The sequence below is a fragment of the Heteronotia binoei genome, chromosome 17, assembly GCF_032191835.1.
Source record: "Heteronotia binoei isolate CCM8104 ecotype False Entrance Well chromosome 17, APGP_CSIRO_Hbin_v1, whole genome shotgun sequence".
Lineage (NCBI taxonomy): Eukaryota > Metazoa > Chordata > Lepidosauria > Squamata > Gekkonidae > Heteronotia > Heteronotia binoei.
In genome coordinates, this window is record NC_083239.1 from 14,492,860 (window position 1) to 14,516,401 (window position 23,542).

General features: G+C 45.0%; 1 protein-coding gene across 2 annotated transcripts; it reads left to right on the forward strand.

Annotated features, from left to right (window-relative positions):
* The first annotated feature begins 7,538 nt into the window (after positions 1–7,538).
* LOC132586189 (interferon alpha-inducible protein 27-like protein 2A) lies at positions 7,539–19,083 on the forward strand. Of its 2 annotated transcripts, XM_060258173.1 has the most exons (6): positions 7,565–7,746; positions 11,622–11,680; positions 12,943–13,014; positions 14,230–14,262; positions 18,044–18,205; positions 18,873–19,083. In XM_060258173.1, the coding sequence occupies exons 3-6, from the start codon at positions 13,008–13,010 to the stop codon at positions 18,947–18,949; spliced, it is 279 nt and encodes a 92-aa protein (XP_060114156.1). In that variant the 5' UTR covers positions 7,565–7,746; positions 11,622–11,680; positions 12,943–13,007; the 3' UTR covers positions 18,950–19,083. The 2 variants fall into 2 exon arrangements, with proteins under 2 accessions (XP_060114155.1, XP_060114156.1); XM_060258172.1 differs by lacking the exon at positions 11,622–11,680 and having other exon boundaries at positions 7,539–7,746.
* Positions 19,084–23,542: the final 4,459 nt, after the last annotated feature.

Below are 23,542 nucleotides of genomic sequence, written 5' to 3' on the forward strand. Positions count from 1 at the left end.
TGTGGCTGTCTCTTCTTTGGGGCTGAACATCTGGAAAGAAAAGGTCCATTTCCTGCCTCTGGCAATCAGGGCTTTAGCCCCATTATCCCCACTTCCAACATTATAGTTATAATGTATTTATTAAAGAGAAAATGTTCTCAAGCATACTTAGCTCAGCACTAGATTTAGCAAGGAATTAAAAAGATATGGGTCAAACACAATTCCTCTGTTCGCTCTATGCATGTCCTATCAAATGTTAAAATATAGGATTGGCTCCTTAGTTTAGGATGTAATAGATCTGTACAGAGTTACCATTACCTTGCGGCTTCCTCCAGCTCTTTAGGCTAGCACATGGTTAATGGCCGTCTCCCCCAGACCTCAGTTAAGAGTTCTGCCTGCCCTGATGGACTCAGCACTAAAGGAGACCCTCCTTTTTGCTTCCAGTTTTATCCTCTCTATTCCCACCCACTAACCAAGTCAGGGTGAGCCAAAGAAGCTTTTCCTGAAAATCTACAGGAATTCCTTCCTGAAGTCTCTATTATTTAATTTCTCCAAATCTCTGTTCCCTGCTTGAAGAGGGGGAAATTGACCATCCTATTGTCTAGACAGATTAGCATTTGTATGAAAACAATTGAACTGATCCCTCCCAGCCCGAAAGAGGGGAAAGCTTTTTAAACTCAAGAGTGAAGGTTTAGCTCATTTCAAACCTCTAAAGAAAAACTGAATTTCTTCACAGTGGGTAAAAGCTTTAGTTGGAGAGACTGAAGGGTAACTGGAAGCAACACTATTCAAAATTTGTTTAACTTTCTCAAATCTAAACTTGGCCTAAAACCACCATCAATCTTGGACACCGCAAAGTATACAGAATAGAAGCCATCAGTCCCATCTTCAGGTGAAGCTGGCTGGACCACCCCCTTGAGCAAAAGATCTTGCACAGCCTCTCTCAAAGGCCGGAGGGAGTGTCCACTGGCAGGGAAGAGCTGAATGAGCCTGCTTTGGCGGGGAGGGCGGGATATAAATTAAATGTTATTATTATTATAGCCAACACCCAAGAATCATCTGTGATGCTGCACCATTCAGTGAAGAAGGGAACCAGTATGTCCATAAAGGCAGGCAAATCAGCCACCCCAAATATAGTTATAAAACAGATTTCTGCCCATGTTGGATATCTTTTGGAGACTGCAACCAAGATGGCCCTAGTCTTGGATCCAGATGTTCTATGCTGTGTCTGATGCTGAAAGGAACTCTGGGAAGTGTAATGATGAGTTGCGTATCCAGACTACCTCAAGGATTGGTGCAGTAGTGGAAGCTGAGACTGATAGCAAGGCCTGTGTTGCTGAGAGAGATTGCCAAAGATTTGGCAATCCGTTTCTTTTAGCTGAGCCAGAGTGTCTTCGGTCTTCACAGAGAACTGGGAGCCCTTGAAAGGCAGATCTTCAACTTTAGCTCTGGTCACAGGAGGTAGGTTAGTTGATCTTAACCAAGGGTGCCGATGTAGGGTTACAGAAGGAGCTATGGCATGTGTAGAACTATCAGTAGTATGTCTGCTTTCATTTATTTGCTGTTTCAAACATTTCACAGCTTCTGCATGCAGAACCATTGATAGAGACTTTATCTTCACGCAGCAGATCACTGTAGGTTGTTATGCAATCCCACAAAATGAGTTTGATATGCTGCCTTAATAGCCTGGTAGTGGCTATGTCCATATTGAGAGCAGCAGAGGAGTTAGAAAAGTTGACCAATAGCATCACGCTTATGACCTCTTCTGTTCAGGCGGAATGAGACCACTTATGAGACTTGTTTTGGGCCTCCTCAGCCACCAAGGAAGAGGGTGCAGGATGAATAAACAAGAATGGGCTATCTTCCTGCCTTATCTTGTACATGTTTTCTATCTTTCATGATGTAGGAGGGATGGAAGATGGGTTTCTCCCCACAACCAGGCCAGATCCAAAAAGTCCTTCCCAATATTGGGAAGGCAACTGAAGCAGGAGCCTTGGAGTAAAGGGCATTCAAAATCTTACTTCTAGGTTTAGGATTGGAGGATATCATATCCATATTGAGGGATCTGGCCATTCAGAGCATTTGTTCAGAACAGAGGCGCAAGTCCTCATTATGTGAGAGATATCCCCCTATAGCCTCAACTTGGGACAGGTCGGAAATGTGGAGCCAGGATCAGAAGGTGAGGAGACGTCATCCTCCGAACCTGAACCCTGCTGACTGGGGAGGTCTTGTGTAAAGTGCATGGAGTGGAATGGAACTGAAGGAGCACCTGAAACCTAAGGATAGTAAGGTTTTCCCCAGACAGGTCCATATGCCAGAGATGGAGCATCAGGATAGGGTTGCCATGGAACTGGGTGGGTACGGAACCGGCCATGAGTGGGACTCCCTGAGTGGGCTGAGGCAGAGACGGAGTGCATGGGGTTTCTTTGGAACTGAGGGTCAGGTTGAGCCAATGGCATTTCTCCCACAGAAAAGTAGCTCTCCTGTTCCTGCAGGTGGGGGGAGGCAAGATGGGTAAGGTCCTCCTCCATTATGATCAGATCCATCAGAGGGGCTGGAATTGAAGCCCTCAATTCCTGATCTGTACCCTCTGATGTCTTGGAAGTCTTATACGAATGCTTTGACTTGGATTTCTTTGGAGGCAGTTCGAACGCACTCTACTGATGAAGTTGGAACTGGTGATCAGGATCAATGGGTGCTGATTGGAACAGAGAGACTGATTCTGGCTGGGAAGACCATTCCCCAATGGCTAACTGGTTTGCTGCTGGGGTGCGAGAGCCAGTCAAGGTGTTTTCCCAAAGGAAAAGCCCTATCCAAACAGTCTTTGGCTGACAATGGCAGCAAGACCCTACCTTGTGCAATTACCCCAGGCAAAAAAGACATAATGTTCATCTGACTGTGCCATCTTCATGCCACATTTGTCACACTTCTTGAAGAGGGACTGTTGGGCCATCAGAAAAACAAGAAAAATTGGACTTCCGGGGTTGGCAAATGCCGAGCTGAATTGCTTCTCAGAAGGGGAGAAGGCTGGGGCTTCTGTTCGGGGTAGTGGAGGGCAATTTAATGCCTACTGCCTACTTTTCTCAGTCAGAGATCAGTCCAAGATATGCACAGGAAACTCTGAGGTGATCTACCTTGGCTAAAAGGGAGTCCTGGGGGGGGGGCTCCTTTGAGGGGTCTCCGGAGACGAGTTGCATATTGATCATCTGCAGAAGTTTTCAGAGTCATTTATTTGACATAAGCGCAACAGGACCCTAACCACCTTTGAGACTGCTAAACATCTAAAGCTATACAAGACTGGTGTTGGATCTGGATAACTGCAGAAAAAGGTACTGATGACTATCTTCATTCCAGGACTATTTAAAGTTAAACAAAATAAAATCAGAACGTGGGAAATAGAGATTCAGAAAGCTTGGAAGAAGAAGGGGAGAAGGGGCGAAATTTGAACTTTGTAAATTTAAAGGACAGTGCTAAAAAGTGGAAAGGAATTTATTGTTTTGTCTACTTGCGGTTTTGATGAAAAAGCCCCATCGTCACAGATTTGCAGCTCTCACAGTCAACACAGGAAATATGTCAAACATCGCGAGATCTTTTTATCAGTGAAAATGGGATTTGGTGGCAAGAAAAGCAGGACGTGTTGGATGGAAGAGGGAAATCACTGAAGCAGCTAGCCTACTCTAGGACTATAATATCATAGAAAAACATCGGCGGCCATTGCTAGGTCAAAATTTAAATAAAGTTTTTAAAGTGTTTGGGACATTAAAAATTGGTGAAGCTGACAGAGGTGACAATTATAAGGTAAATACTATTGGACATTATCGCTGATAATTATTTTAGAAGCCTTTTGAAGGGAAATTTTTTTTTAAAGGGAAGCAGAAAGTTGCGACCGCCATTTTGGAAGAAATGAAAACTTTAAAAATTAATATCTGAGCCCAGATATTTTAACAGATGCAAAAGAGAGAGGCGTATTTCAATTACCAGACTTAAAATTATATCATGAGGCAGTTTGCTTAGTATGGATAAAAGAATGGATAATGTTGTTAAACAAAAGAACTCTTAGCATTGGAAGGTCACGGAAATAAATTTGGCTGGCACGCTTATATGTATTATGGGAAAAAAAGATAGACGGCTTTTTCTCTCACCATTATGTAAGAAACAGCTTGCTAAATACATGGATGAAATATAAGAAATATGGAGATGAGAGAAAACCATTATGGATAGTGCTAGCCGAAGTGATAAAAATAACAGCTGAGACGGGTGAAGAAAAGTGGTTGTCATATAATCAACTATTAAAAATACAAAGGTGAAAAATAGAATTGAAAACTGCTGAAGAGCTGAATAATAAATATGATTGGTTTCAAATGCAACAAATAAAGAGCTTGGTGGAGAATGACATTAAAACTGAAGGAATAAGAAAAGAGCAAACAGAAATGGAAAAAGTTCTACTTGGAGACAACAAAAAATTAATTTCAAAATTATATAAATTACTTTTAAAATGGTCTACGGAAGATGAAGTAGTGAAATCTCAAATGATTAAGTGGGCAATTAATGTAAATAAAGAAATACAGATGGAAACTTGGGAATATTTGTGGAAGAACTCTATGAAGCTTTCGACATGTCATAGTATTAAAGAAAACTGTTTTAAAATGATGTATAGATGGTATATGACTCCTAAGAAATTGGCAAAGATGAATAATAACATGCCAGACAGATGTTGGAAATGTAAAAAACATGAAGGTTCTTTCTACCATATGTGGTGGACTTGTGAAAGAGCAAAAAAGTATTGGCAGCTGATTCAACAAGAAATTTCTAGGATCTTGGGATATGAATTTAAGAAAGTTGCAGAGACTTTTCTGTTGGGATTACAAATGGAAAAATTTCCAAAACAAGATAGAACTATTGCTTTCAGCTGCTAGGACATTATATGCGCAGTTGTGGAAGCAAGAAAAAATACCAGAGAAATGGGATTGGAGTGTAAAAGTTATGACATGGAGTGAAATGGACAAATTAATAAGAATTTTAAGAGACTATGATTTAGAAGTTTTTAAGATGGAGTGGAAAAAGTTCAGAAGATACGTAGAAAAAAAGTGAAAAATAAAAGGACACGACAATTTTTGATAATGATTAAGTCTTAGAAAAAAAGAAGAATATTATTTTTTGTTTTTATTAAGGGTACCTTTAAACATTAGTACTTTAAGTAAATAACACCGGTGGTGGTCAAGTAACGGGGGAGGGGTGGGTAGAAAGTAATATATGGGATAGATAAAAAGTTATTAATGATGCAAGAAATATAATTTGTTAGCACATGTTACCAAATAAAATTGTTTTAACACCAGAAAAACAAGAAAAATTCAAGGAGAATGAAAAAGAAGAGCTTTTTGCAAGTGACAGCAAAGAAGGAACTGAGGGAAATGATGCCTCTCCCCAGGTGTGCTATTTTCAGCAGGAAAAAACCACTCTGCATGCCTGAGGGGAGGGGTACTCTTCCAGTTCACTACAGCTAGAAAGTTCTTTCTCCACAACTGGCCTATGCATGCATAGTCCGAATGTGGGACTGCATGGAAGACTGAAAATTAATATAAAGTTCCATACACAGCCTGAGAAAAATGCACAGTAAAAATTCCTTTGATAACTCTAGTATGTCAAGTCTGCTATGAATTACTCAATACCTGTATTAAGTTTGGTTCTGAAGTGAAGGAGTCTGGGTACTTTACAGTGTACACCGATTGCTGCTAGCTCACTTTCCTGCCCCCTCACTAGAGAGGCCTTTGTTGTGTAGTCTGCTTTGAAATGCTAACATGTGAATAAGATAATGGCGCCTTCCCAGCCTTGTTCTCTGTGGGAGGATGGGGTGTCAAGGCTTTGGCCTGGGAATGAAGGGAGTAGCATCCTAGTGCGAAAATGTGTTGCATAGATTACCCCCACCGTAGGAATTCCTTTGATCCATACCTTAAATGCTGGTTTAGTGCCTATGTATTTCAGTCCTTCAATCTCTGCCATGGTCTCTAGTTCTGTTTACAATAAACTTGTTACTCTGTTTCACCAAGAGACTCGTTATTGAATTCAGCCGACTTGACATAGTATCCATAAGTGCAAAGTATGTATCATCACTACCATGAAAATTTACAAAAATGTTACATGTATCTGCATAACCATGTGGCATAGAGGACAGAGTATCAGACTTGGATCTGAGAGACCCAGAGGGTGGGATCATACAAGAGATTTGGCACTGCAATATCCCAGAACTGAAAAAGCTGGTTCTCTTGATCTGTGCCCCAACATTCACACAGCCCGCTCGCTGCTGCCAGGACAAGCACAGGCTGAACACATGCAAGTGGAGCATTCAGATTACTCATGCACATGTGGGGTAGGTGCTTCCTACACCCAGCCATTCAGACAGCTGGGAAATGTGCCCTACAGATGTTTTAGAGGTTTGCTACTGATCCAGTCCCCGCCCATCATAAAATGAAGTAGGTGTGGGTGGGACTTGAGAGAGCAGATGTGCACATTTGGTTGTGCACATAAAATCGGGCTGGGAAGCATGGTTAGGCTGGGCCAAATCTTCCATGTGATTGCACCCAGAATCTCATCTCCACTTCACCATGGAAATTCACTGCGTGACCTTGGGCCAGTCACACACTCTTTCTCAGCCTAACCTACCTCACAGGGGAGAATATTGTAAGCCACTTGGGAGTCCCCACTGGGGAGAAAAGTGGTGTATAAGTTAAGTAAATCTTTCCAAGAACAGTTAATTTCTCTCATACCAAAAGCCAGAAAGGGAGGGGACGATCCTCTTTCAATACAAAATGGCCCTTGCCTGTTCACTTAGAAGTTCCCCTTACATGCCACAATGAAGGCTGACTCCAGTGCAATCGGGGCCTTTCCTCCGAGGCAACACATCCTGCAAGGACTATTCCTGATGCAGAGTAGAAAACTGCCTGTTCTTGGCTATGGGTCTAAAGGGGGCCAATAATTGTCAGGGGACCGCTGATGCTCCTGCATGGTTGTAGCTGGGCAGATCAGTAACCATGGGGATAAGCCCCAGCAACATCTGGATTGGGGGTGAGGGGGGCTAAACCTGAAGCAACTTACGGGCAAGCCTTTACCTCCTGGGCTGACTTGGTCGCAGCCAACTTCCAAGTGGGTCTTGGCCTTCTCCCATAGTTATAACCCATTCCCAGATCACAGAGCTCAATTTCCCTGCGGAAAATGACAGCTTCGGAGCGGAGGGCGGACCCGGTGGTATACGGCGGACTTTGCATGAGATTTCCCCCTCCACAGGCACCCCCCACAACTCCCGGGGAATTTCACAGGCTGGACTTGGCCACCCTAGCCAGCAGCCCAGGAGACCTCCTGTCTTAGTGGCACCTCCCTCGTTATGCCGCCCCCCAAGCGGTCACTCAGGCCAGCCTGCTCCGTAGTTGGCCCACCAAATCCATGCTGGCAGGGTGGTCTCCTGGTGGGAAAGCCTCAGCCTTCGGAATGGAGCCTCTTCCTTTTTGCTGCGCCGCACATCGCCCAGCCCTGGGGTTCCTGGGAAATGCAGTGAGGATGCCGCCGCCGCCGCCGCCTTCCATCGCTGGCCACACCTTCCTGCGACAGACCCAGAGAAACGAAACTTTGCAGCGGGAGGGCTGTGGTCTTCCAGGGTGGGAGGTGTGACGCCGGCAACCTCTGCGTCCCATTGGCTGAGGCTACTGGTTGGGACTTCCCACCTTTCCGCCCTGCCCGGCCGCGGCGACCGCAGAAGCTGCTGCTCAGGGGAAGGTAAGGCGCGTTGTCCGGTAGCGAAGAGACCCAGAGGGTGCATGCCAAGGGGAGGGGATGGAGGGGCGACCTGAGCAGTCGTCCAAGCTGTTGAGCCCCGCGCCCCGCTTTTGATACCTCTAGGGGGCTGCGCGGGTACGCGGAGCGGGGATTCTCGGCTGACACTGGCTTGCAAGCTGCGAGAGCTGTCGGGATGTCCTCTGCATCTCTTCCTTTCGCTCGTGGGAAGCGCCGCGGGCAGCCGAAGGAAAGGGAGGGCAATAGGGTTGCCAATCCCCAGGTGGGGGCAGGGGATCCCCCGGTTTGGAGGCCCTCCCCCCCCCTTCAGGGTCGTCAGAAAGCAGGGGGAGGGGAGGGGAATGTCTGCTGAGAACTCTGTTATTCCCTATGGAGATTTATTCCCATAGAAAATAATGGAGACTTGATCTGCGGGTATCTGGGGCTCTGGGGGGGGGGTGTTTTTTGAGGTAGTGCCTCTCCCCAAAATATCCCCCAAGTTTCAAAACGATTGGACCAGGGGGTCCAATTCTATGAGCCCCAAAAGGAGGTGCCCCTAGCCTTCATTATTTCCTATGGAAGGAAGGAATTGAAAAGGTGGCCAGAACTCCCTTTGGAGTTCAATTATGCTTGTCACAGCCTTGATCTTGGCTCCACCCCTAATGTCTCCTGGCTCCACCCCCAAAGTCTCCTGGCTCCACCCCCAAAGTCACAAGATATTTCTTAAATTGGACTTGGCAACCCTAGAGGGGAACGTTCATGGAGTCATCTTCTTCAGGAGAAATGATCTCTGAAGGCTGGAACTCAGCTCTCATTTTTCCAGGTCTTTCTACCTGGAGGTTGTCAGCTCTACAGATGGGCAGTTTTGCCGAGTTGGTCTTTAGGCTCAAGTTTCCTTGGAACCAGCCACTGTGCCATTCCTTGGTTTTGATTTCATGTAACCAAAACAGATCTTGTCGTAATCGGGACTCTACTAACATTGCCTTCTTGGGAAAGCTTTTGTTAAATCGCAGCCCTGCAAATCTTTCCAAGATAGTATTTAATGGTCTCATTGATTTAATGAGTGACATTCGGCTATTGTAAATGAAATATTGCCGAGCATTTCCATTTATCAGTCAGCTTGTACCTGATCTTTCACTGATTATTGTAGTAAGCTACCTGTCTCCCACAGATAGAAAACCAGTTGAACAGAACCGGTTGAAAAGCGCAAGTCAATGCTCACTTCTGAATCGAGCAGTGGCTTAAGAAAGCTCATACAATACCCTGCCACAATTTTTGTTAGTTTTTAAAGTGCTGCTGGTCTTTTCTACTGCTACTGACAGACTAACAGGGTTACCCGTCTTGGGAAAACCAGTTGAATTTATAACATCCCTCAATTTGAAAAGCCACACTGGGTGAAGAAAAGGTAGTTCAAGAACTGCATTATCTGTGCTGAGCTCCACACTAGATTCATGACAACACTGCCAACAGGTCAGGCCATTGTCAATAATGTGAAAGGTTTTCAAACAGAACTAATATGTCATATGTATACCATGTGCTATACTGCCAGTTTGGTGTAGTGGTGAAGTGTGCAGACTCTTAACTGGGAGGATCAGGTTTGATTCCTCTCTCCTTCACATGCACCTGCTGATGTGACCTTAAGTTAGTCACAAGTTCTCTTTCAAAGCTGTTCCTCTCAAGAGCAATCTCTCTTTCAGAGCTCTTTCAGCTCCACCTACCTCACAGGGTGTCTGTTGTGGGGAGGGGAAAGAGATTGTAAGATGCTCTGAGACTCCTTTGGGTAGTGGAGGGCTGGGTGTAAATCCAATCTCTTCTTGTCAGTTGCAGCACTGCTGATTGGTGGTGGGGATTTTTTGTATTCTGTGTGTGTGCATGCCTGGAAGGCATGGGGACTTCTGGTGACCCCTACTGAGGCATGGAGGTTGTCCAGATGGGTGGCTTGATACAGCTTGCCTCCGCCTCCTGGTATTCCAAGGAGGTCTCCCACCCAAACACTGCCAGGGTCAGTCCTGTTTAGCTTCCCAGACCAGAGAAGGTCAGGTTTGCCTGAGCTATCCAGGTCAGAGCCAGCACTGTTGATTTTTTTGTCCAGTGGCAATACGTTTTTTTCTCAATAGTCAAGTTACTTTATACATTTTTTTTCTGTCTCAGCATACCAATCTGCAGTTCTTAAAACATATCGGCAATTGAGATCTCTTTCTAATATTCACAGAGGAGCATGTGCAGTGGCATTTATGAGAATGTGCAGTGACAACTAGTGCCATTCTGGAGTCCTACTCAAAGACTATGGGCACATTAGAGAGTACAGCTAGAGACCAATCCCCAAGGGGAGAGACTATACAGGAGGCAAAAATTGCTAACAAGAAGAACTATGGTTTGCATTCATGTTGATCATGTGGAATGAAATTTTATAGCACTTTCCCCACTTGAGTCAAAACTCCTCATGAAATAGGCCTGAAAACATGAGCAGATTCCTCTCTCAGTCATTAGCAGAACACTTACGTGCTTTGAGGAATGATTTTGAAAGATCTGAACACATAGCAAAAGATATCTTGCCTGATGCACAAAAGCCCAGTCTCGCAAGCAAATCAGGAAAAAGCAGGCAAATGGACGGCCGCGCACCAGAAACAGCTCTGAATCTTAGAGACACGTTTTGCAGGTCTACTTACTATGCTGTTACTTACACTTAAAGCTCGCATCAAGAAGAGAGGGGTGCAAAGAAGTAGCAGGTAGATTTTCTTTTCTAAATGATATACAGACTTATCTGATAAACAATATTCACAAGGTTCACAAAAGCCAGGTGACTCATACCCTGTAGACTTGAACATGAATCTCCGTGGAGATCTACAGCTGTTCCACTGTTATATGTGGGCAAAGTTTAATGGAAAAGGAAATACGAAATCTAGTCACATTGAACTTTATGACACAATAACGAAAGAATATAATTTCTATTTTCGAATGGATCGGACAATATATTTTTCTAACACTGATGATTACCAGCTGCTCTGCCAAATGCTCCTTTTCTCAGCTGAAAATAATTGAAAAACCCTGAGAAAACAGCAAAGAATGCCTGGTGAACTGCCTTATACTGAATTAGACCCTTAGTCCATCCAGGTCAGTATTATCTACTGGCTGTAGCTTTCCAGAGTCTTTTCAAGGGCTTTTTTGGTAGAAAAAGCCCCCTGATGTCACCATTGTTTCATATAGGGCTTTGTTGTAGAAAAAGCCCAGCAGGGACTCATTTGCATATTAGGTCACATCTCCTGATGCCAAGCCAGTTGGAACTGCATTCCTGCTAAAAAAAAAGCCCTGGTCTTTTCTATCATCTACTACCTGATCATTTTAGCTGGAAATGCCAGGGATTGAACCTGGACCTTCTGCAGGCAGCTGAGCCAAAATATGTCGGGACAGCCTGGATTCACTTTCCGTACTGTGCATGGGAGTGGACATGCGTGGTTGACTCATCTTCAATGAACTTATCCAGAATGTTGCAATCAGAAAATCTAGAACAGGAGACTTGATTTCACTTACCATGAATCTTCCTTCTTGGAGGTCCAGGAGTACCAATTACCTCTGGGAAGCCCCTTCTTCTAAAACAGGGTCAGCTCCTTTAAATCAATCCAAGAGGGGGAGTGGCCTTCTTCCCTGGAACCACTCTAGTCATCACCAAGCTGTGTCTCTCCCTTTACAAACACTTAGGGAATATCAGACCAAAAGAGGTAAGAATATTCCCCAAAGTAGAAGAACCTTGACATATTTAAGGAAGAACATTACATGACAGAACAGAGTCAATGTGAAAGGTAGTATCAGTTGTATATAAACAACAACTGCCAACCTCCTTGACATAAAGATAAAACATCATCTCTGTGTTCTTCAAGCCTGCCCTCAAGAGGAAGTGATTGCCCCACTCCTAGATCACCAAGATGGAAGATTCATGGTAAGTGAAATCAGATCCTCCATTCCAGATTTTCTGATTGCAGCATTCTGGGTAAGTTCATTGAGGCTGGCTCAACAAAGCATGTCCACTCCCATACACAGTACGGAAAGTGAATCCAGGCTGTCCCGACATATTGTGGCTCAGTGGCCTTGTAGAAGGTCCAGGTTCAAGAAGCTACCTTAAATTCAGAATACATGCAAGTTTTGTGTCATTTCAAAAAATAAAATTTTAGTTTCATATTGTTTTAATTTTGAATCACGTATTTTTAATTATACCATAATCTTTTTCAGAGCCTAGGGCCTCTGAAGGTCTCAATCTGGACCTGTCTAGAGGTGATGTTTTCCCCACACAAGTCAAGATGGGGGAACCATCACATCATTCTGCCAGCCCTATTCACAAGTTACACTGAATGCATGTACAATCTGCATACAGTGTACACTTGATTTTTCATTGCACATGTGTTGAGTAATTCTCATGTTATCTTTCAACAAATGTAAAGTTTCACATGTGATAGAAACCATCCATTTATCCTTGTGCTGGTCCCAGTTTTATTTGTATAGTGGATGCACTTTGTCGCTTTCATACAAACTTACAATCTTACAAATCTTTGGATATACAAGCAGGATGTAACATGTGAATGGGGCTACCATCAGATGACCGCTGATCCTGCTGGGAATTAAATTCCTGGAGTCTGCAAGGGCCAGATTTGGACTGGGAGCTTTCAGAGGGAACTTGGACTGCCAAAAGCTTATACTTGTTGGTCTCCAAGGTATTACTGGACCTGAATCTAGCTGTCCTACCACAGACCAATGCAGCTACCCTCTGAAACTTATAACCAATATAAATCTGTTACACTTTAAGATGCTAAATGATGCCTTTTGGATTTTCTGCAACAAATAGTCCACTCCTGTAGTTACTTCTGCCTAAGCCCAGTGAAATCAACGGTGAATAACTCTGCATAGGATGGCTCTGGAATGTGGCTGCCCCTTAGCAATGGTGGGCAGAGTAATTAAAGCAGGGAATTGTGGGTGTGGCCAGGGCTCACTTTGTAGCAGGAGCTGCTTTGCCACACCCCTAACGTAGCCAATCGTCCTGGAGCTTACAAGGCTCTTCTTACAGGGCCTACTGGAGGACTGGGTACATCAGGGGTGTGTAGATTAATATGCAAAGGAGCTTCTGCTACAAAGTGAGCCCTGGGTATGACTGTAGGCCCAGTTTTCCTCCTGGATTAGTCTAACCATGTATCTGATATCTCTGTGCAGGTCATTCAACTCAGTGGCACGCACAACACATAGCTGACTGACAGTCTTGTACGGCAGAAGAAGCAATGCTGCGTAAGAATGCCAGTTTGTACCTTCTTGTGGGCCCACAGCTGTGTTTCCCAATGGTTCATAACACTTGTTTTTTCCTTGATTAAAACTGGAGGCATGCTTCATGTAAAAAAAAATGTGTGCATATTTTTTCCCATGGAACCACAGGGGAAGATCTACTTTGAAATGACAAGGTAGCCAGTCCTGTTTGCCTCTTTTAGGACCCTTGAGTTCTAGGCAATGCCATAATGATGCCTCTAGGATTCCCCCACATCTATGGGTCATAGCAAGAAGCAAGATTGGGGAACCCTGGAACGTTGTTTTCCCTCCCTCTTCCTTAAGAAATTGAACTAATACAAGAACTCCATTCTGCAGAGGGAAAAGGCCATGGCTTAGTTCTAGAGCAGGGGTGGCCAACGATAGCTCTCCAGATGGTTTTTTGCCTACAACTTCCATCAGCCCCAGCTATTGGCCATGCTGGCTGGGGCTGATGGGAGTTGTAGGCAAAAAAAATATCTGAAGAGCTATCGTTGGCCACCCCTGCTCTAGAGCATCTGCTTGGCATACCAAGTCCAATCCCGGGCATCTTCAGTTAAGATATCAGGAGTAAGGGATGTGAAAGACTCAGGGTTTGATAGACCAATGATCTGATAAAGCAGCTGGGTGTGTGGGGTGGGGAGACACACTCTTCTTCTCCTATGAGTAATTTTAAGAAAGATGTTACTGCAGCCTAACTACTCCTTATACAGATATGAGTATCTTCTGCACACCTAACTTCTGAGCAAATGGTCTAACTTCACTGATAACCTGGAATCTCTAGCATCCTGTTGTTCAATAAGTCCTAGCATGACTACCCTTGACAGTGCAATCCTAAGAACCCTTTCCAGGAGTAAACCTCACTGAATAGACCCAGGTAAACCGGCTTAATAGACCTCTTGGAGAGTCATCCTAAGTAGGTCCACTCAAAAGTCTGTCCCATTGTTTGATGGAGCTAACTTCCAGGAAAGTGTTCTCAGAAATTAGTCACTGCTGACAGCTGTAAATGTCTATGCTGTATCTTCAGTAAAGTTTAATAATAGAAAAATATAAATAATAAAAAGTGTGGCTGGCTTAGTTGCTAAGTGTTTTAGAGAAACTGGGCTTTTAGCTTGCTTGGGATAAGTGCTTTTGTCTTGCCAGCTCAGATTCCAAGTGCTTCACATGTGATCCATTTATTAACACACATCTTTCTTTCCTTAGCCAAAATTGGTCTTGGGGCTGCAGCTGGCCTAGGTAAGTTTCCAGTCAATTGGGGGAGGGACGGTGGCTCAGTGGTAGAGCATCTGCTTGGGAAGCAGAAGGTCCCAAGTTCAATCCCCGGCATCTCCAAAAAAGGGTCCAGGCAAATAGGTGTGAAAAACCTCAGCTTGAGACCCTGGAGAGCCGCTGCCAGTCTGAGAAGACAATACTGACTTTGATGGACCAAGGGTCTGATTCAGTATAAGGCAGCTTCATATGTTCATATTAGCCGTTATTCTGTAACATTACTACAAAATAGATTTCTAGCTAGAGATTTTTTCTGGATTATGCCTGCACTGATCAGTCTGGTTTTTTTTTAACTACTACCAATAATATAATAGGGTTGCAGTAAAGCTGCAGTACTGCAGTCCTAAGCTCTGCTTACGACCTGATCACAGCAGAAGCTGGGTTCAGGTAGCCAGCTCAAGGTTGACTCAGCCTTCCATCCTTCCAAGGTCGGTAAAATGAATACCCAGCTTGCTGAGGGGAAAGTGTAGATGACTGGGGAAGGCAATGGCAAACTACCCCGTAAAAAGTTTGCCATGAAAACATTGTGAAAGCGATGTCACCCCGGAGTCAGAAATGACTGGTGCTTGCACAGGGGACTTCCTTTACCTTTTCCCCCTCCATCTTATCTCATTAGTTATCAGAAGCTAAGAGGGGTCATTGCTTGGATGGGTACTCCAGGTCAAGTTGAGTGGGTTCCCATTGAGGTTTTATGCTTTTACATAGGATAGAGGCTTTTGATGGGCCCTTAAATGGTTTTAGCTTTCAACAATAAATACATGTATGCTGAGTTATGATTTTTTTTACACTTTGTTTTTAATGTCCGGCCCTTTAATTGCATATTAACCTTTTAGGTTTCTTACTCCAGTTTTTGGATGTGAGACCACCAAGGAAGACCCTGCAGCAGAAGGTCATGGCAAACCACCTCTGCTCACCTCTTGCCACTCCACGGCACAATTTAACTTAGTAATGATGCATTTAAGAAACTTTAGGTTCTTAGTACCTGTTCTGCTTTCAAATGACAAAGGAATTTTTAAAAAAAAGTTTGGAAAGAAGGCCACTGAGAGGCTGGGGATGAGGCATTCACCAGTGAGGAACTAGTCTACGGTGCAAGTTTGGAAGCCAGTGGTTGCCTGGGTCCTACCAAGCAGGCAGCGAAGCTTTCTAAATATTAGTGGCTGTTTATTTGTAGGTGGCCAATGACCAATGAGCAATTAGTGGTGGGTGGTGAAACATGCTGTCAACTCACAGCTGATTTATGTCAACACTGTAGGGCAGAAGTATCAAACTCATTTCTTATGAGGGCTGGATCTAACATAAATGCCACTATGTCTGGCCTGGCCATGTGTGCCATAACATGTAACACAAGGTACCGGAGATATAAACTATATAAAATGATTTCAGATGCTGAATGGCAATAGCAGGCTTCATTGGATTAGGTGTGATATGCACAGGGGTAATAGGCATGGAGATATCAGCACTGCGAATGAGACAAGAAACTTAGGTCTCAGTTTGCTCCAGGAGGTTTCAGTCCAGGAGAATGCAACAAATAAATGGACATGTCAGAAAATGTAAGCAGTGACTCACGCGAGTGCTTCCCCTGCCACAAATGTTGTTAGTCTTCAAGGTGCTACTGGATTCTTACTCTTTCTTACTGCTGCTAGAAACCACAGCATTCAAAAACCAGTGGGGAAACATTGTAACCTTTCAGGACATTCAGTTGCTGACCTAAGAGTTCTTTTACAATGGAATTTCAAAGGGAGACTAGAGACTGCTGAATTGCAACTGATAATGAAGCCTGAGACAAAGCATCCTCCTGGATTGAATTGAGACCTAGGTTTCATCTCTCACCAATGCCTGCTATTGTCATTTGTGGTGCATTCACACTACACTATGTAATGTGTTTTACATCCAGATTTTACTGTTAAGAATAGCAAAAATCTGCATGTAAAACGTATTATTTAGTGTAGTGTGAACACACCAAGGGTGTCTGAAATCACTTCACTCTCCAAGATAGGAGAAATGGACTCACATTCTAGTTAGTCGTTAACACTTGTTCCCTTCCATTAGTAAAGACTGCAAGCTGTGCTGTTAGGTTCCTTTTTTTCTTTCCTTTTTTCATTTTTTAGAACTGGAAAGGGGGATCTCTCCAAGTGAAATAATGTGTGGGTTTCAGACTGGACAAAATCCACTCAGTGCTGGTGATGATAATGAAACAGTTAAAGGGTGGTGGTGGTGGGGCTGTTAATGTGAAGAAAGGCAGCCACTGATGTGGGAGGGAAGAGAGGGAGACCACATGTTAAACTGGAACCATAAATGTATTTTTAAATACTTAGTGCTGGAGAAGAATCTTGAGAGTCCCTTTAACTGCAAGATCAAATCAGTCAGTCCTAAGGGAAATCAACCCTGACTGTTCCCTGGAAGGTCAGATGCTGAATTTCAAATACTTTGGCCACCAAATGAGAAGGGAGCACTGGAGAAGATCCTGATGCTGGGAGAGACAAGAGGCAAAAGAAGGGGACGGCAAAAGATGAGATGGCTGGACAGCATCACGGATGTAACTAACACGAATTTGAGCAGACTTCGGAGGATGGTGGAAGACAGGAGGGCCTGGTGTGACTTGGTCCATGGGGTCACAAAGAGTCAGACTCAACTGTGTGACTGAACAACAACAAAAAGTCATCTACTTCCAGTGTTGTAATACCTAATCAGGGTCTTTTTGAAAGAAAATAAAATCCCAGATAGGCTCAAGGAAATATTTTAAAAGAACCTTTTCAGAATAAGCCAAAGTAATCTTTCTTTCTTTCTTTGATTTATATCCCGCTGAAGCAGGCTCAGGGCAGCTTTAATACCCATTATCCCAGATGCACCTCTTTCCTGACCCCCTTCCTTTTCTAATGTGTGTGTGTGTGATCAGGACTCAAGTAAACAGCAGCGCTGGGGAATAATGTAAATTATGCTTGTCCAAAGAACCTCCCTCCCTCTGAAGAACTGCATGTACACAAAAGCTTATACCTGGAATGAAGCTTTGGTGGTCCTACAGGTGCCTTTCTCTCGCATGCTCCGTCTTTCCTTCCCCCTTTCTTCCCCCCTCAAAGGAGCAGATCTCAGCCAATGGAGGGAAGAGAAGCTTGGAGACACAGCAGCAGTTCCAGAGGATGAAGCAGGAGAGAGTGATTGAGAAAGCTTTTATGTGGTGCATGAATGCATGCTCTCTCTTTCCTTCCTTTCATCTCCAAAGGAGGAAAAAGATATCTCAGTCACAGCAGCCACCCCATATGACGAAGCCAGAGAAATTTTGAAGAAGCATTTCTGTGGTGCACGGTTGTGCGCTCTCTTTCCTTCCCCCTCTCTTCTTCCCCGAAAGAAGTAGAGATATCGGCCACTGAAGGGAAGACAAGCTTGGCTACGTAGCAGCAGCCTGGCTGAATGAAGCAGGAGAGAGACAATTGCTTGCAGGATGGATTCTAGCCCTGCAAGGGCCAGTTCCGGCCCATGGGCTGCATGTTTGGCACCCCACTCTAAAGACAACAGAGGTGGTTTGCCATTGCCTGCCTCTGTAGCAAACCTTGAATTCCTTGTAGTCTCCCATCCAAATACTAACCAGGACCTGCACTACACAGCTTCTGATGAGACTGGGCTAGCTTGGGCCATTCAGGTCTGGGCTAGCAGGCTAATACAACCTTTCTAAGGGACGGTATCATAAGGACTGATTTTTTGAGGTTGCTGTGGTGAAGCACAAGCTAATCTGGCAGTTCTTACAATGCAGTGATTGCCACCGTGGGGATCCCTGTCGCAGTTGGAGTCCTGGGTTTCACAGGAGCAGGAATTGCGGCTGGATCTGCAGCTGCAAAGATGATGTCGGCAGCTGCCATCGCCAATGGTGGAGGAGTGGCTGCTGGGAGTGCTGTGGCCACCTTGCAGTCAATTGGTATGCATGCTTCTCTTGAGGAGGTGGGGATTGGGCCTCTGAAGACCTGCATGCCAGAAGGGGTTGAGCGTGTTTGCACATTTACAATTTTGGGAACAGAGCAGGTGTCAGTCACAAATTGGTGTTGGGGGGAGGGGGGGAGTTGAGTCCAATCACAAACTACTGCTATGTTTCCTCAAACACTAGGAATTTGCAAACCAAGCATTTTCCTATGATGAAGGCACCTTTCTGAATGGGCACCATCCTTGTAGACCCAAAGATCTTCTAAGCCCTTCTAGAGTGCCTTCTGCTATGGGGAGGTGGAGAAAAGCCAGGAGAGGCTCCTTGCTTTGAGGAAGAGATGGTGTCTTCAGCAAAGCAATCAGTGGGCATCAGAAAGCCTATTAGTGGGCACAAAGATTGTCCACCTCCAGGTGGGGCCTGGAGTTATCCTGAAATTATGATTGATCCCCACACTACAGAGATTAATTCCTCTGGGGAAAATGGCTGCTGTGGATGGTGGACTTCATAGCATCACATCCCTACGGAGGCCCGTTCCCTCCCTAAATGTTGCCATCTCCAGTCACTGCCCCCAAATCTCCGGGAATTTTCGAAGCCAGAGTTAGTAACTATTTTGCATCGTCAGGGATCAAGAGATTATGGTAATGGTGTCCCTTGATCTTTCCAGGTGCAGCAGGTCTGCCGGTCGCTGCAAAAGCTGCAATAACAGCTGGAGGAGCATTGCTGGGTGCCATTCCAAAATGAAGGATGCAAAAGGAGCAGTTCTCTGTGCCCTCTTGTAAGACCATAGCTGAATCCTCCTTGCTAGCTCTGCTCAAGTCCACTCAGTGCACTCCACTGATTCTGCTATACAAAACTCAATAAAGCTTTGATGAGAACTGTTATGTATTGACTTCATTTGTATGCCCTGCCTTTCTCCCCAATGGGGACCCAAAGCAGTTTACACCATTCTCCTCCGCTCCATTTTATCACAACAACCCTATGAGGTAGGGAGGCTGAGTGTGACTGAACATCACGAGCAAGTTTTCATGGCAAAGTGAGGATTCAGACCTGGATCCCGGGCCATCCACAGAAGCTGAAGGGTGAGGGATTTGGGACAGACAAAGTACTTCTCTTCACATAACATGTACTTAATTTGTGGCATTTGCTGCCAACGGATGTGGCCATGGATGTCAACTTGGAAGGGGGAGACGACAAACTCATGGAGGAATGTGCTATCAATGGTTAATTATGATTGGTACCTGCTCCCTCCAGTACCAGAGAAGTATGCCTCTTTAAATCAGTCAACCATAAATAGGGGCTTTTTTCCCTGGAACACAAGCAGGATAAAGATGTAGCAGTCTTCCTGTTCATGGGCTTCCTCGAGGTAGCTGGTTGGCCACTGTGTGAACAGAATGTTGGACTAAATGGGCCTTCAGTCTGATCCAGCATGGCTCTTCTGATGCTGGAGCAGACTGAGCTCATATGTTGCTTTCTTTTGGGACAGATTTAATAGTTTTGTGCTACTCTGGAAAAACTGGGAGACACCCCCCCCCCCCCAAGTAAAGAGGACCTTGCATGAGAGGTTTTTATTTGGACATGCTATTAAGACTTTTTTTAAAAAAAACAAGTCAGAAAGATTGTGAGGCCCTGCTTTGCTGCTATATATATATATATATATATATATTAGGAGGTGGGAGCAATGTACCTTAAGACAGGTAACAAAGCACCGTTAAGGCCACTGGAAATGTCCATTTGGGGGCTTAATGAATGTCAAATGCCCTCTGATTTCTCCATATGGACAACCACCCAACTCCAACTTCCAGTTATCAAGGGAGGTATCACTGCACATGAGTGAGCAGGCCTAGTGGTAGATAATGTGCTTGACATGCAGAAAGTCCCAGGTTCAATCCTTTGCATTTCCACTTAACAGGATGAGGTGGGTAATGCAAAGGACTTCAAGCTAAGACCCGAGAGACTCCAGAGGGAGGGCAGGAAGCAGCCAAGTACACCTCCATCCTACTTGGACATCTCCTGTGGAGAGACCGTTTCCTCAGAAGAAGGGCTACCTAGTAACGAGAATATGTTCCTCAGGAAATCTGTTCTGCATTGTTCTTTCTGCTTGGGTTTTTCTTCTGTGAGCCAATTTTTGGCCCTTAGAACTTTAAAGGAACCTAGTCTGTTTTTTTCCACCAATTCACCTCTACATTGTACCCAGCAGAAGTGAGCTAGGCATTAGAACTCCCCTCCTTTTATGGAAGGCATTCTGTTAAGTACGCTGGTGGCAGAAGCTGTGGCTGCTAAGGAATTGAAGCACATTCCACAAAAGTTAGCTGAAGAAGTCTCTCAGCAGGAATGAATGGAAAATACAGCCCAACCCCCCTTTTTTGGGAATGATGATGGAAGCTGAATCACTACTTTACCCTTGCAGCAAGGTATGGCACTTTGCCCCAGGAGTGCCACCATTCACAGAATAGATCCCTGGATTCAACCCAGCACCTGGCACACAGATTCTGTGCTGAGCCATTTAAAAACCCAGCACTGTCTGACATCATTCTGAATGATAAAGTGCAGACATGCTGAGGCACTTCAATTTTTGTTATGTGGGCTGCTTGAAAGCCAACTAAATATATCCTTTATGACGTCGCTGGCTTTGCTGTAGAACGAGTCATCTTGCATCTCTCTGGCAACCAATGTACGCCTTTGAGCACATTTCACCCCCAAGCATGTCAGCCATTACATTTGGATTCTTGATGCTTTCTTAGCTACAGCTCCAGGTAAGATCTTCCAAGGAGTCCAGCCTTGAAATTGGGCTCCTTCCCTAAAAAGGCAGCCATCTTGTATTGTGCATTTCTGGGGATCCCTTATAGGCATACCACCACTGAATCTGGTTAGAAACAGGAATGGCTATACCCACGAAGCTGCCTTATGTGGAGACAGCCAGACCACTAATCTATCCAGGTCAAGTCTGCCTACTCTGGCAGCAGCTCTCCAGGGTCTTAGCTTGAGGTCCTTCACATCACCCACCTCATCTTGTTAACTGGAGATGCCAAGGATTGTACTTGGGGCCTTCTGCATGCCAAGTACATGATCTACCACCAGGCCATGCTCACTTCTGTATGTAGTGTTAGCTATAGCAGCTGTTTGAACCTTGCTTTGCAGATGTATTAGCTTTGCAGGCAGAAACTCTGAAACAGCCATGTGGAATCTGGCCCAAGACAGCTAATTGCTCAAGAAGGGATCTGAATCCAAATCTCTCTCATACCAGACTGTCATTTACCAAATACTATCTGCAGTTTCAGTGGTGCACTGTCAGGCTAAACTTGCCCCCCCCCCCATGGGAAGGAGAAGCAAGAGTCTGCCACTCAACACAAATCAGTTCCTCAAATTAGTAGTGTGAACTGAGTCGGTTACAGGGTCCTTACAAAGCTGCTGATATATTTTTTTGAAGGCTTAGCATTTGTATATGGAATCTTTCAGATTTGACAGGAATTGCCAGGTAGCTGTAAACTATCCAACTCTCTGTCAACCATCTCTCCTCAGCAATTACTTCTGGGCTTCAGAACACGCCATTCCTCTATGACATGAGAGCCAGTATGGCATAAAATATAACGGCCTGTTCAGACCTCGCCAGTTTTTTTTTTTTTTTAAAAATCATTATTTAATGGATCGCCCCATCCCATATGAGGCCAGGCGATGTACAACAATAAAAATACACTGATTTAAAACATTCCAAATAAAATGTTGCATCTTATGGATTCCCTAATGGCTTCTTTTCGAATTCTACTGTTTCATCTCAGTGGGGGGGGGGGGGGGGGTAGCCCGGCAAAGTGAGATACCAGCTTGGCAACTGTTGCTGTCCTTACTTGAAGGCCTGGAGAAACATCTCTACCTTCAGACCCTGTGAAACGGCAAAATTGCAAGCCCTGATGTCAGCTGGCAGAGAGTTCCACCAGATTGGGGCCAGGACCAAAAAAGCCCGGCCCTCATTGAGGACAGTTGTTATCAGTTGTTATCCGCAGAGCATAACACTTTTTCAGGGATATAGTGGAGGAGGTTGTCCTGCAGATATATACCTAACAAAGATTCTTTCTGGCCCAGCATGCATCACTTTGCGCACACTTCTAATGAATTCACCCATTTTTGCCCATTCACCCTCATTAGAGAGGTCCTTTCAGGGCACCTAACAATTTATTTGTATTTCCATCTTCCTGGGCAATGGGTTATCATTTGCAAATTTGGCTCATGGTTTCACCCCCAGTTCCAGGTTACTCATGAATAAGCTAAAGTGCACAAGTCCCAACAGAGATCCCCAAGGGACCCTGCTGCTCAACTTCCCTCCACTATGAACACCAGACCATTTATTCTTGCTTCTTTTTTAACCAGTTACTAATCTATGAAAGGATGTGTCATTGGTCAGTTGTCAGTTGCTTCTGGGAAATCCAGGCATACAATGTCTAGCAGGTCCACCCTATCTATGTTGCTTGTTGATGCTCTAGAGCAGGGGTCCTCAAACTTTTTAAATAGGGGGCCAGTTCACTGTCCCTCAGACTGTTGGAGGGCCGGACTGCCGTTACAGTACAAGGCCGCGGGCCGTCAGTTCTCCGTCTTCTGCATCTCTCTCCCTTCCCCACACCACACACCCCCGCCTGGGAACTCACCTCACCTCGGTATCACCTCACACTCTGTCTCCGCCGCCTCAGCCCAGTGCCGGAAGTGTGCGTTGCTAACGCGAGTTTAGGTCAAATGTCACTTCCGGTCTGATTTTGCCATAACCCGGCGGGCCGCATAAACTTCCTCAGCGGGCCGCATCTGGCCCGCGGGCCATAGTTTGAGGACCCCTGGTCTAGAGTCTAGAAAGGCCAGTGAGAGGTCAGGGATTTCAATCAGCCAGGGGGATGCATGGCTAGCACAATAACTTTTAAAGGGATACCAACATACGGTAATCAATGCTGCATATCTTCCCTTCTCAATTCAGCGGAGCCCTAATCTCAGGGGTGCCGTGGCGCAGAGTGGTAAGCTGCAATACTGCAGTCCAAACTCTGCTCACGACCTGAGTTCAATCCCAGTGGAAGTTGGACTCAGGTAGCTGGCTCAAGGTTGACTCAGCCTTCCACCCTTCCAAGGTCGGTAAAATGAGTACCCAGCTTGCTGGGGGAAAAGCGTAGATGACTGGGGAAAGCAAAGGCAAACAGTCTGCTGTGAAAACATCATGATGCGAAATCACCCTAGAGTCGAAAACGACTGGTATTTGCCCAGGAGACTATCTTTACCTTTTTTAAAAAATCTCATCTCAGCTTCTTAAATATACCAGACCCCACCCCCTCCAAGTAAACAGGAAACAAGCAGTGGTCTACA

Excerpts from the sequence above, each read along its gene's own strand:
- LOC132586189 (XM_060258172.1), top strand. Across the intron at positions 14,263-18,043 it reads TGGGGCTGCAGCTGGCCTAG|TGATTGCCACCGTGGGGATC; the intron begins GTAAGTTTCCAG and ends CTTACAATGCAG. Across the intron at positions 18,206-18,872 it reads GGCCACCTTGCAGTCAATTG|GTGCAGCAGGTCTGCCGGTC; the intron begins GTATGCATGCTT and ends TGATCTTTCCAG.